Below are 14,408 nucleotides of genomic sequence, written 5' to 3'. Positions count from 1 at the left end.
CTCTTATTTCCATGGTTAAATTGCATATAATGCCGCCAACAAGCTCAAAAATTAAATTAATACGGAAAACGCCTATTGAATGACTTGATTGTTGATTTTGTGGCTGAAAATCGCAAATCGTAGTTTTTGGGGGTTTTGTCAACAAAAACAAAGAAAAAAAATCTGCCTCATGTATTAAGATGAAATTAATAATCATAATGATAGTATAGTATTACTATTTTTTTGGTATAATTATGTTAATAATGCCCAAATGCTCCAATATAAATATGTAATAATGTATTGCTGTAAAATATGTTCTTATAATGTAATAATATCATTAACATATGTGTCAAATTTACCCCTACCCCTTATATGTCCCACTTTATCCCAAAGTGTTGGGGTAAGTGGGACAGGTCTCAATTACCATGATTAGGCATAAAGAAAAATAGAGAAATATGAATTCTTGAGTTTCATTAAAATATGAGGGACAAAACTTGAATTGAATTTGTTGATTTTATTATGCAATGACAAAAAAGTATTTCTCTATCATTAATTATTGTACAGCTGAATCAAAGATCGTACATACACGGGTTAACTAAGTTTCTGGACTAAGTTTAATTAAAACAACTTGCCTATTCGTTAATTTCACGCAAATGTGTACCGACTTAATGTTTACATCCAAATTTTTGAACCACCCCTAAGATTAACTTATTAAAATATATTTGAATCCATATTTTGTACATGCAAAGTGTTCATGAAATACTCATTCGTCTTCATAGTGCGTTTTGCTTAGCGCACGTCGAATATGTACAGCTGTTGACCCCACCGGAACTTTTTCTATGACCAGAAATGTTAGCTAATCATATTCATACGCAGTTTTCACTCTTTTGTAAAAATATTTTAATCTATCTACTTACACTGAAGAAAAACATACGATTTATAAAATGCTTGCATTAATATAAAATTTGATGATACTTTTGTTCCATTATCTGGCAGGATTTAAGAATTTATAAGTTTTGGCTTTGATCGCGCATGTAGACAGTCAAGAAGAGTAATAAGTCCCCATAGAAAACTGTTGTGGTTTTCTCTCACATGCCTTATCGTATGTTTGCCATTGGATTGTGTGTATGGACTCCGTATAAGGATTTTATATAGGCCTATTACAGTGCTTTTGGAATCATACGTTTTCCGATTTTTTTGAAGCTTTAGAAGATCTTACATGGCAGATCATGGTTGAGATAGAAGAGTTTGTACCTCCACCAGAGGCTCCGGTTTTTGAGCCGACGGAGGAAGAATGGGCCGATCCGCTAGGCTACATTAACAAGATAAGGCCAATTGCTGAGAAGACTGGCATCTGCAAAATTCGTCCACCACCGGTAAGTTTCTCACGATTTACTTAGATATTTGGCCAAACCAAAGAACAACAATCATAGCTGGTATCTCGGTAGGTTTTATGCTTAAAAAGTATGTGAGTTTTCAGAAATGATGAAAAAGAAAAGACTGTCTCGACAGAAATATGGCGTCTTGTGTGCAGGCTGAGTGCATTGTTTTGTAGAGACACCCCTCTGTTGAATTTTAAAATGCACGTCATACACGTCGACGTTGTTGACTTGCACCACCCATATGTGAAGATCGGGAAAAGGCTATCTGGACAAAGAATAATGTTACAATTTGACCCCAAAACTGAAAATATGTTTACAATTTTCCTCAAATTGCATCCATGAAACTTTTTGACAGCTGAATGTTGGAAGATTGTGTTTAATAACAAAAGATGAACAAAATGAAAAGGACCTTTTGACTGTTTTTGAACCAGGCTGAATTTTGGTTTGGTTTTATTTTTCAACATCTAAAATTTGATTAAATAACCATCAGAAAGAATGCTGATGTTGCAAATAATGAATGAGAATACCGCTTTTATGTTCCAATTAAGTAGATGCATAAATATAAAGTTTGCTATTTCATCATTTTGAGACGGAATTCTACCAAGGTAGCTCTGCTCAATCTTTGAAATCTGTCAGACAAATTGCAAAGGCATGCAGTTATGTACTTTACTAGTAGGGCAAGTTAAAAATACATTTCTTGCATAAAATATTCCATTCATATGTCCGTAATTGGATTATCACATCAAAACAGTATCTGAAAATTTGCAATCACTTAAAAAAAGCAAAGTTTGAGCATCGATTCAGTGCGATTGAAGTGAAAAAGATGGTCTGGTTTGTTTATGATTGTTGCATCAGAACAAGTTCATGCTGCATGGACTGTGATGGCTTTGTGTTACATCATGAATCAGAGACTAGGTAACTTACACATTCCTGAGATGATTCCTCAATAGCGATAGTCTACATGTACATGGTTGAGGAATATTCGGAATATTCATTGTTCTGCTAACTAAGTTAAAGCTGGATTTCAGGAATTGATATTCTTTTAAATTTTTGGTGTTAAAACTACCATGACTACTGAAAAGGCAGGTTATTGTTGGCAGTTTGTCTTATAGACCGGGTTACTGAACATTTATATCATGCTGTGGTATAAACCAGATTCGTGCAATGAAATACGTAGGTCGGCAAATTTCATGTGTACACATGTAAATGTAATGGACGTTCCATGCAGGCATTCAACTAGTTACAGGCATAGTGGCAGTGCTCGCCCATATATTGGGAGCTGCAAAATTGTAGCCCGCGCCCTTCAAGTTTTGTGACATTGTTCATGTAAATAGTCACAATTCACTTGTCTTTCAAGTTTTAATTTGGACAGAAGAGTGCCCTTGACTGTGCTTACATGCAGCAGTGGTCCATGAAAAGACTCAAAAGATAACCTCTGCCCCAGTAAATCCCTAAATTGTGTGAAACTGCTATGTGTACCGGTATGCAAAAATGTATTATCCAAACTCGGTCTTCAATGCTTGAAATACCTAACACTACATTGTTAAAAAGATTGAGTTCGCAGTAACGCTCCATGATAACTTTTTGTTTGTAAATTTGTTTTGCTATTTTGTGAAAACATATTGGGTAGATGAAAAATGTTTTGAGCTATTAATTTCCTCTTGAAGTACTTTTCTATTTGAGCATTTAAGGTGTTACATAATGGGACTTCCCATGTATTTCTGGGAAGTCCCATATGTATGGGGTCGCCATACATTTATCACTGTGAGATGCAGGGGTGCAGTAACAATACAGGAGTGAAATGCCAGGGCTGGGTGTGGCTGCTTCCTGGATTGATCTGCATTGACTGGTACCGTATTTCCTCGAATAGTCCCCCCCGAGGGCGATGCATTTTCCAAAAGGGGGGCATTTATTAGATGTCATTTTTAGAACGATAATTCCTGTTAAAATCATGAGGTAAGCTTAAAACCCACGCTGAAATGACGAACTATGAACTTGGGAATGACGACTTCCTGGTTTACGACCCGATTTTCACCAATTACCGACACCATTAGCGATCATGTATGCACCTTGGTAAGCTTACTACACAAGATAGCATGGAAATATCAGCATTTTTTAAACATCTTGATTCTTGGTTGAAAAAAGCGGTGGGGGGCGTTTATTTGAAGGGGCGACTATTCAAGGAAATACGGTTTGTAAATATGTGTATGATATTTGATTTTGAATTGACAAACGTATTACATACATGATGTAGGCCTAACGTGCATAAAGAATATGTGGCTCTTGGACTGGAAGTCTGTGCCAAAATCCCTCCTGCAAAAGACTGCAAGGTACAGATGTATTAGGTGTATTGCATAGCAATATCATCTCAGGGATAAAAATATCTCCTTTGTTGTTGCAATTTACACATATTTTGGGAAGGACGTTTGGACAAATGCAGGATTCACTCATATACCGGTAGGCCTACAATATTAAATGAAGGTATAGAGAATGTATGTAAAAAGTACATTGTATTTGAGGGGGAGAGGAGTGGTAGTCCCTGGCTCTCCCAATCATAAACCAAAAATGTCCAGTGTTCGGCCCTTTCTACTGGGGAACCACTGGCAGCTTTGAGTCTTTTTGACGCTTCCTTCTTCATTTACACCCCGTATGGTTGTTATGATTACGGTAAATTTTACAAATTGTAGTTGAATTTTCAATTAACCCCAACACTGAACACTGCTTTTTGCTATCGGACATTAAAGAAGAAACAAAAATGGAGAGAAGAACAAAGAAGTCAGTTGGCACCCCGGGATTCGAACCTTAGACCCCTCGTGTGCCAAGCACACAATCACTGACCGGTAGCCACTGGAGGTTTTGCTGCCCCGGCCAGCGATTCCGTGTCAGTGAGCATAGCACTTATAGGCTGATTGTGTCAAGGCATCATGTAGGATTCATGTGTGCGCACTGCGCAGTGGTTGGTATTTGTGGTCTTTCGCCATGTTAGGGTTAAGTTCTAAAGAACTCACATTTTTGAATGAAAATGCATTATACATTGTAGTTATACAAATAAAGCCTAGATTGTCCCCGCCTTCACCAATTTTAGGAGATTTCAAATATTTTTGTTAATTTTCGTAATTTGCTCCCTTACTTTGTTTGTGATTGTGAATTTGTTGTGAAGCAAAAACATTAGTTCTTTGTTATCATTTATAATCACATAAACATTGCAAACACTTTCTTCAAGCTAGGGGTAGGGCTTCGGGGAAATAACAAAAATATTAGGGCCTCACTATTTTTATGATTATGTTGACAAAGCCTTTGCAATTGCAATTTTGAATGGTCAATTTGTAACAAATTTTATAATAAGGGTTTCCCTCACCAAATTTTGAGAAAGTTCGAACAATCTCGAATTAATAATGTTAGGTATCAATTACTATCTGTAGACAATTTATATCACAAACATGGCAGGAAAAAGTGGGCAATACGGGAAGCTCATTGCCGGGAAATTTTTGTTTTTTGACCAAAAAAATAAAGAAATACATAAGGGAAATATGTCATCCTGGAGGGAAATTTGGTAAACCGGGAGGCCAATTCCATGCCAAAAGTGCGGAAATTTTAAACAAAATTTTGGAACATTATTACTCAAAACAGGAGCATTTATTTCAAACTAGCTAATCATGCCTCCAAAGATTGATGTCAGACCTACTGCAAGATAATAAAGAAAAAAATCTGAGGAAGTACCTTGACAGTTTTTTTCATTAAATGAAAACGCGTTACGGACGTTACATTTGACATAAAATGTAACGTCCGTAACACTAAATTAACAGTGTAGGACGATACAGGAGTATTAATTTCAAACTTGCTTTTCATGTTTACATAGAATGGAGTCAGGGCTTACTCAATATAGTTAACAGAAAAAAATAAAACACAGAACTGAGTGGAGATAAATGGATATGTACCATCTGTCAAAAAGGCCGGCACTTTCGCGTAACGTCCGTAACTCTCGTTTCTAATTTCTCTAGCTAATTAACTAAGAAAGCCAAAACAAAATTGCTTCATTATATTGAACATTAGAGTGTGTACCAGTAGCATACTAAGAAATAAAGTGTTATCCTAACAGCAAACATGTGTGCTATTCACTTAGAAGTTGCAAGTTGCATGTATCTGTAACGTCCGTAACGGTGGAATTGGCCTGGAGGAAATTCTGGATTGCTTGCAGGGAAAAAAACATTTTTTCAGCCTCTGATCACAATCACAAACGAATGCGCGGCTCACATTTATGCACATCGGCAGCCATGTCTTGAAGTGAGTCAAGCCCCAATGGTAAAAACTTTTGAAAGCTTAGCAATTTTTTGTCATTAAAATTTGCCCCTAATAAATGACCCAGCCCCTCCTTTTTCGAAAAATTGCATGCTTGCTTGCTCCAGTGGAATATTTGGTATGTCCATTGGCTAACAACAAATTACATCATTCCATATTTGAGTACATGTTAACCTGTGATGTCATTTCGCAGCCATGTTCCATGGCTAACATTATCAGTGCAATTGGAGCTGATCAAAGTACAAAAAATTACACACTTGTCAGTCTACGACTATAATTATGTAAACTTGGGGACATTTCAAAATTATGTACCATATTTTGTTTGTTTATCAGTGTACATGTATCTATGTGCGTCATAAATCAAATGTTTGTTTTTGGTGGGTTTTTTTGTGTGTCATTATATCAGATTCCAATATGATTGCATCCATATGCATTTTGAGTTGGGGAGGGGGTTGCATAATCGTTCATCATTATTATTACCATCCATTATTTGATAAAGGGGAGCAATAGCAAGATTTGAACAGTGTTACATTGTACACCAGGTGTGAACAAGTGGCATTCAGTTGACATGGATTTTTTTTGTAAACCGGGAGGCTGGCTACATTGTACTTGCAATCAACTACAAAACATACTGCTAGTGCTACAATGTACATTCATGACTAGGAGCCGATCCAGGAATTTTCAATAGGGGCTTGGCACCCAAACAAAGTCAGGTGAAATTAGGGCGCGCGCGCCGCTCTGCAAAAATAGAGGGGTCGTGCACCGGTGCCCCTCCCTCATCAGAATGTAAAATGCAAATATGATAGACATTTTTTTTTGCCAGGAGACTTTTCAAGTATGCGGTACATTGTAGCTCCTGCTGGGTCATATTAAAGAGGCTTAGAACCAGGAGCTATTTTTCACATGGTATTAATTAGCACATTTTATATTAATTTGCCCTTACAATGTATGACATTCAGTACTTCAAAATGGGGCAGCCATAACACACTGACACTTGACCTTTAAAATGTAAAATGCACATGCACAGCAGTGACAGCACTGAAATTAAAATTGTAACATAGACAATCACATTTGGGTTTAAATTGTTGATTTGCTGTAACAAATTGGACATTTACTGAAATTACTGTTTACGCAGACTGTTGTGTTGAAAAAGTCTTGAAAAATTGGTACAAATTGGTTTTTATACAATCTAACTGTGCTACATGTATGTACAGTGCCTTGTTCTCATAAGTAAAGAGTGCCCAACTGCCCATACCAAGAGGTACCAACTACAAGTGGTTGTAACATGATTCGCACCCATCACATTCTGCGTTCAATCATTGACCTTTCTGCATGTTGTTGATAAAGGCCTAGATGATTCAGTTGAGTTTGGTGTATAGCCTTAAATTGGTGGGATGAACTGTAATATGAAATATTTTCTGAAAGTCTGAAACGGAGTTTAGGTCTTTAAGATGGCTGCTGAACAGTCCTAATCCAAAACACAGGCAGTTGGGCACTCTTTATACAATGTAATGTGTATGATACCGGTACTGCTATAGTTTCTTTCTAAGTTTGAACTTCTTAATAAACGAGAGGAAAACAATTTCTTGACAAGCGTACATTTTTCTATCTCATATTATTTTCCTGTACAGGACTGGCAGCCACCATTTGCAGTGGATGTGGACAAACTGAAATTTATACCCCGTAAACAGCGACTCAATGAGTTGGAGGTAAGAGAGGGAAAGTTGGAGGGGAAAACATGCACTTGGTGCAGATTAATGTGTGCATGGTGGGTGTATGTGCATTTTTATTGAAAACAAGGCATACTCATGAGAAATATCTCTTTTTAAAATCAGGAACTAAATGCATATGAATTGTGTACATCCACGGTTTCTAGATGATGTTTCTAGATGTAAAATGCCATAAGAAAGTATACAGCTGATGACCGCAGTTGCCGGTATTGGCTGAGTCAGTCTGCACATGGATAGTAAAACTTGACCCATGTCCATGCTACATTGTACATGCAAGGCGTAAAAAACTAAAGTGTGGTTCCTGAATTGGATAGTAAAATTACGTTTTCACATCCTCTTGTGCCGGTGGTTACACATGTAGGCCTATACATTTAAAGTTGTGGGGTAGGTTGTGGGTGTGAGGATAATGGATGTGAATACATGTATATCGGTTTGTGACACTGTTATGTATAATTAACCTACAATGTAGGTACATAATTCATTTATGATTATTTCTATCCTTTCACTCAGGCCAAAACTAGGATCAAGCTGAACTTCTTGGACAACATTGCTAAGTACTGGGAGCTGCAGGGATGTCGCCTGCGCATTCCAAACCTCAGTGGGAAAACGTTGGATATGTATGCACTGTCCAAGGTGAGATGTTAGATGAAATCATGTGTGATTATTTGTATCGTGATCTAGAGTTATCAAGTGCATTTTGTATCATTTATATCTACGCTTGCTGACAGAGAAAAACGGCACTTGTTTTCATTTTGAGAGCGTATGTACACTGCGTAAACACAAAAATGGGATTCTGATTGGCTAATTTTCAATCATCTGACAATCATAACAACAAACCGGTAATCTGATTGGCCGATTATGCATCAAAGAACCGATCGGTGCAGGGCGACGCTCATAAAAAGCCTGGTGTATGTCGCTCAGTAAGAGGGTGCATGTTCACACTCGGCAGTTTACGCTTTATAATGCGTGCCGGTTCGAAATTCTGAAAATTGGTGAAAGCGTGGGGGTTTAAACTTTTTGGGTAAAAAGCGTGGACTGATATAAAGCGTGGATTGAAATAAAAGCGTGGCGCTTCTTCCAACTTACAGTTTATTTTTTATTGAATGATAAAATAATCATAGTTCCAAGAAAATCACCAAAACTTGCACACTATGTCGCAAGATAAAATTCCATTTGATGCAGGCTCGCTTGTTTACGTGAATCCAGTGCAATGTACACAATATCCTCCCGGAAGCCCTGCCAAAACACCTACGCTATATATGCAAATGTCCGATTTTCCATGAAGTGTTATTTTTCTTTACATTGATCGTATATGAGTGACGCCATTATCATGCATAATTGATTGAGCGAAGCAGCACGGAAGAAGTAGGATATAGTCGCTGAACATAGCGCACGCCAAGTTTCATGACAAGAACAATATTTGAACGCCATAAAAGTACAGTTATTCATTAAAATGCTTATTTTACAGTACAGTAGTAGTTTTTCACATATAATTTGCATTGTTCACGTAATGGATCAACTTAATGGAGAGAAAAACATCGGACTCGCACATGTGAAATAGGTGCAGAATTCGGCGTATTTGATACTTCAACCAAATTATGCGTGTGACTTTGTCAGTTTACAAATAGCGGAAAAAGCAAAAAGTGGTGGGGGTCAAGAATTTTCAGTATAAAGGGTGCCTCAGTAAAAAGCGTGGGGGTCAGGAATTTTCAGTATAAAGGGTGCCTCAATAAAAAGGGTGGGGGTAAAATAAAAAGGGTGGGAGTCAAACCCCACTGCCGAGTATGATGTTTTCTGAAAGAGTGACGTCCTGAACTGCAATTTATATATCCCCTTTCAAAACGACACCGCATCGTATCTTAAATTGTGTGCAATTTGAGGACTCCATAATTTTTAATTATTTGGAAGCATAGGCTTTAGTCAGTAAATAATGCACCTGGCCTATTCTAAGCGATTTCCTTAAATATATATGCAATTTTTTGCAAATTGTAAATGTTTGTTTTGTATACCTATTCCATTCTTTAGGTGGTGACAGATTTGGGTGGTTTTGAAAAGTGCACCAGAGACAGAAAGTGGAATAAAGTAGCAGTTAAGGTTAGTGCTTTTTCTATGCAATAATAGTTTTATCTTCCTGTGCAAATTTTTACAACAAAAAGTAAATTTGTTAACTTGGTATTCAAACGGAGTTGTTGTCACAGTTTACAGCCGATGGTTGACTCTTTCAAACTTGAGCAACAGCAAGATTATCGGTTTCCAAAATTTTGAATAAATATTTGCATGCTTAGGGGTGGTGCAATAATTATGTGTACCCCGGGTGGTGAATTATAGGGGGGCAAAGATTTTTGGCAGGCTAAAAGGGGGGGGCAAGCATTTTTGGCAGGTCGAAAGGGGGGTCAAGCGATTTTTGGCAAGTCAAAAGGGGGGGGGCAAGCGATTTTTGGCACAGATATTTTGGGCACCGCTTCTATATTATGCCCTAAAAGGTGTAGGAAAACGTTAGGGGGGGTCGATAATTTTCGCCAGTTTTACTTTCGTACAAAGCGGACGTAAGAGGGAGGGAGGGGGTAAAAATCCTGGGCATGTGTACGTAAGAAAAATGGCGATTTGTTTGAGCAAGAAAAAAAATGAAAGTGAAAAATGATGGTATTTTCCAATATATTTTTTATTCATAAGTTATAACCAATTGACCTAAAATTGTTCAATTCGTTTTAACTACATGTATTTTATAACAGATGCCATGCAAACAATGATTTCTGTCTAATATGCACAGTGGTGGTCCTATTTTACATTATGCTTAATTTATTTCATACCAAAATACTTTAAAAAAAAGTTTTTTCTATCTGCGCTAGGATCAATGTGGATTGTCACTGTTGCGACAAAAGATATAAAACCAATAGTTTAATTGCAAGAACATACACCAAACATACCAAAGGGATGGCCCCTGGTTCGATGTGATCCCGGGGATTCTCAGTGGAAAAGAGAGTATAGGATGTTCAGCAGAATTTGGAGTGCATTAGTCATTTAGTTTAGATTCGGGCTGCATTTTAAGCTGTATTTTAATTTATTGATGGCTTTCGCTTTCATGAAAATATGGTTTAAAAAAAGTTTTTTCAGCATTTCTCAACTTATGTATCTGTAAAAACATTAATCAGACCAACTGCGCTATAGGCCTAGCTCCTGGAACACTAATATAACCTTAACCCTAAACCTAATCGACCCTTTAACCTAAACTGTAACTAATTTTGCTATTAATAGTAGGCCTACTCGTGAAAATCTTTCGCCATTTTATTTGTACGTAACTCGAGGGGGGTAACAAGTTACGTACGCTTTGTACGTAAGTGAAAATGGCGAAAATTATGGACGGCCCCTTAGGAACACGTTCAAATATGCAAAATTATATGGTAAGACAATTTAAGGTTGTAAATTCAGGTTCCCAAAAATCTTGCATTGGTAAGGGAGGGGGAAAATGATTTTTTGGCACATCAAAAGGGGGGGGGCAAAGGTTTTTTGGCACATCGAAAGGGGGGAGGCAAAGATTTTTTAGCACGGCCAGAGGGGGGGGGCAAGCGATTTTTGGCAGACCATTTTGAGGATTCACCACCCCGGGGGTACACATAATTATTGCACCACCCCTTAGATGTTTAAAATGTATAGAATGAAAGAATGCACAGAAGAAAAGTCCTACAAGCTGTTACATCAGTGCTATGTGCTTGATCCATATAATAAGCTTCAATGCTAGTTACATAAATTTTGATTTTGTCTGATTGATGTCATTACAGTAAAATGGCAAGTTTGACTTAAAAACAGAAAAAAAATCACAGAATTTAGAGTAGAAAACACAGGAAGGGCTCATATTGAAATTCCCTTACACAGGAAGGTGTGTGTCATCTTGCAGCTTTCCTGTGCTAGCCTCCTTTTTGTCTCGCCTGATAAGGCAGGAGACTATATAATCACTTTTCCGTATGTATGTGTGTATGTGTGTATGTGTGTATGTGTGTGTGTATGTGACAAATTTGGTTAAAGTTTTGGTTAAAGTTTGCTTTCCGCCTATTTTCTCGCACACTAGGAGTCGAACGTTCCTCAAACTTGGTGGGTGGGTGCATCTTGACCCAAGACAGAACCGGTTTGTATTGGTTAGTGGGTCAAGGTCACTGAGGTCATGTAGGGGTCATCTGAGGTTAAATGAGTAAAAACTGTTGTATGGGCATGAAACTTGGTTGGTACAGTCAACATTTAAAGCCAAATTTTTGGAAGGTCATTTCAAGGTCACCAGGGGTCATCTGAGGTCAAATTAGTAAAAACTGTTGTATGGGCATGAAACTTGGTGGGTACAGTCAACATTTAAAGCCAAATTTTTGGAAGGTCATTTCGAGGTCACCAGGGTCATCTGAGGTCAAATTAGTAAAAACTGTTGTAATGGGCATGAAACTTGGTGGGTACAGTCAACATTTAAAGCCAAATTTTTGGAAGGTCTTTTCAAGGTCACCAGGGGTCATCTGAGGTCAAATTTAGTAAAAACTGTTGTACGGGCATGAAACTTGGTGGGTACAGTCAACATTTAAAGCCAAATTTTTGGAAGGTCATTTCGAGGTCACCAGGGGTCATCTGAGGTCAAATTAGTAAAAACTGTTGTATGGGCATGAATCTTGGTGGGTAGTCACCATTTAAAGCCAAATTTTTGGAAGGTCATTTCGAGGTCACCAGGGGTCATCTGAGGTCAAATTAGTAAAAACTGTTGTATGGGCATGAAACTTGGTGGGTACAGTCAACATTTTAAAGCCAAATTTTTGGAAGGTCATTTCGAGGCCACCAGGGGTCATCTGAGGTCAAATTAGTAAAAAATTTCAGATAGGCATGAAATTTGGTGGGTACAGTCAACATTTAGAGCCAAATTTTCGGAAGGTCATTTCAGGGTCACCAGGGGTCATCTGAGGTCAAATTAGTAAAAACTGTTGCATGGGCATGAAACTTGGTGGGTACAGTCACCATCAGCCAGATAATCGTGCCCAGCCGATAACCGCCAAATTCATTTACCTCTACCAAAATAATCGCAAAAGCAGGTGGTCGCGAAAGCAGGCGAGACTCGTGGTTCGAGAACCGCCTTTGTGTTAAAATCCTGGGCAGGGTGTATCACTGATGCATATAATCCATCCGCTTTTATGACCGAAGCTTTCCTGAGGCGCCGCTTAGCTTAGGGGAATCCTGCCTTCTTTTGTGTGAAAACGTGGTAGGGTATTTCAATATGAGCCCTAAATGGTGATATCAAAGATAATTGCCAAATTGCGCTAATTTCCATCTGAAATAATTGGCTGTTTTGAATGTAATTCAACATAAGACCCAAGCCTTACTGATATTTTTCAATTAGTTTATTTATAAGTTGCCATTAGGTCCAATAAGTAGTCATTATAATTTTGCTGTTACTTTCCCTTTTTGGTACCACAATCATATTGGATCTTTGCATAGTGTTTCTAAAACCTAAATTTTCATTAATTTAGTGGTCAGGTTTCCTAGAATCTGCAAGTATTAGAAAATGGAAAAGACACAGAATTTGACTTTTAGGAAAACAAAAAACTGACAGTTTCCATTCAGCATACAAAAAACTTCTTTCAATGTGTATTGGTTCTTGTAATTGTATGGTGTTTTTGACTTTGTCTATGAAGGTACTGTTCATCATTCACATATATTTAGATACACATAATGGGCAACCCAGTACTAAAATTGGAATTTCTCATCTGATTCATCTGCTGGGTGTTTGTTCCACGCATCAGAAACTGTCTATCGATCTGCATCATCATATTTTAAATATTTATTGTTGTTGTTGTTGTTTGTGTTTACAGTTGGGTTACCCTGCCAGTAAGTGTTTAGGCAGCCAGCTGTTGAAGCATTACGAGAGAATCTTGTGGCCGTACGACGTATTCCAAGCTGGCGCCGCTTTCGAACCACCCACGGTGAGTCTAGAGACATCAAAGGTAAAGTTTTGCTTACAAACGGGAATTCATTAAAGAGATTAGACATAAAGAGTCAGGACTCGGGAGTTTGCTCCGTGCATAGCAATATCATTAGTCCGCCATTTTGGAATGTCATGTGTTGGGAACAAAAAAGTGTACCGCTGGCATTTACCGGCATAATTCTGGAATCGAACAATAAAAAGCGTAAATAAAATGTTTGTGAGATGTGGTGCGTGTAGCACTTGGCATGCATTATTAGCTTAATAGACCTTTTCATATCAAGATCGGAAAACCGCAGTGTTTATTCAGTAAGCTAGGGGGTCAAATTGGTGCACAATGAATCAAGCGGAATCACATACCCTTTTGAGTGAAAATACACCATATTTAGCCAAAATCAACATGAGTCATCACAGAGAAATATTTTCTAAAGGTATTGAACTAACACTTCCACTATTTGGCACTTCACAATGTGACAGTAAAAGAAAGAAAAATGCAAGTGTTTGTCATCTGTGGCACATTTTGATTTGGTCTTTGTGTGGTCTTCGCAATATAAATATCAATCTCTTGCACAAGCCATACCCAACGCTTGACCGTGTCTTTCACACAGATTTGTGTTCAGACGTAATAGTTAAGCGTTTTCGTTAGCGTTGATGGCCCGGAATTGTAAATGGGGTCATCCATAACAAACTCCGGAAAACTTTGATTTGAAAAGGTCTATAGCAGTGGCAATGCATTACATGTACTCACCGGATGCAGCCAAAAAGTATGGCAAAATTTGTAAGATACACTATTTTACTGAGTGACATGCAAACATGCCGAGTCCAGACTCTTTCAGTCTAATCTCTTTTGAATTTGTCTTACCCTTCCCAGAATCCTTTGCAACATGATACATAACCTCATTTCATCATATGACACTCCTATTAGGCCAAAAAAAAAATATTGTTGTGTTGCCCTCAAGTGGGAAAATGGGAAATTTGGGTCGGACGGTCGGATTTTTAAAAAAAAAATTTTTTAATTTTTTTTTTAAACCTTCAGTTGTTAAAAATTCCCTCAAATATTAAATAATGCTT

At 37.7% G+C, this 14,408-nt stretch overlaps 1 protein-coding gene across 1 annotated transcript in view; it reads left to right on the top strand.

The window, feature by feature from the left end:
- The first annotated feature begins 1,033 nt into the window (after positions 1-1,033).
- Positions 1,034-14,408, top strand: part of LOC140171058 (lysine-specific demethylase 5A-like) — a 43,158-nt gene continuing 29,783 nt past the window's right edge. The window contains 5 exon segments of the mRNA XM_072194234.1: positions 1,034-1,355; positions 7,292-7,369; positions 7,901-8,023; positions 9,416-9,484; positions 13,228-13,338. Coding sequence (XP_072050335.1) covers positions 1,209-1,355; positions 7,292-7,369; positions 7,901-8,023; positions 9,416-9,484; positions 13,228-13,338 — 528 coding nt within the window. The 5' untranslated portion in view covers positions 1,034-1,208.

This window comes from Amphiura filiformis, chromosome 15, assembly GCF_039555335.1.
Source record: "Amphiura filiformis chromosome 15, Afil_fr2py, whole genome shotgun sequence".
NCBI lineage: Eukaryota > Metazoa > Echinodermata > Ophiuroidea > Amphilepidida > Amphiuridae > Amphiura > Amphiura filiformis.
The sequence above is the reverse complement of the archived record's forward strand: the minus strand, read 5'-3'. Positions and strand labels throughout refer to the sequence as shown.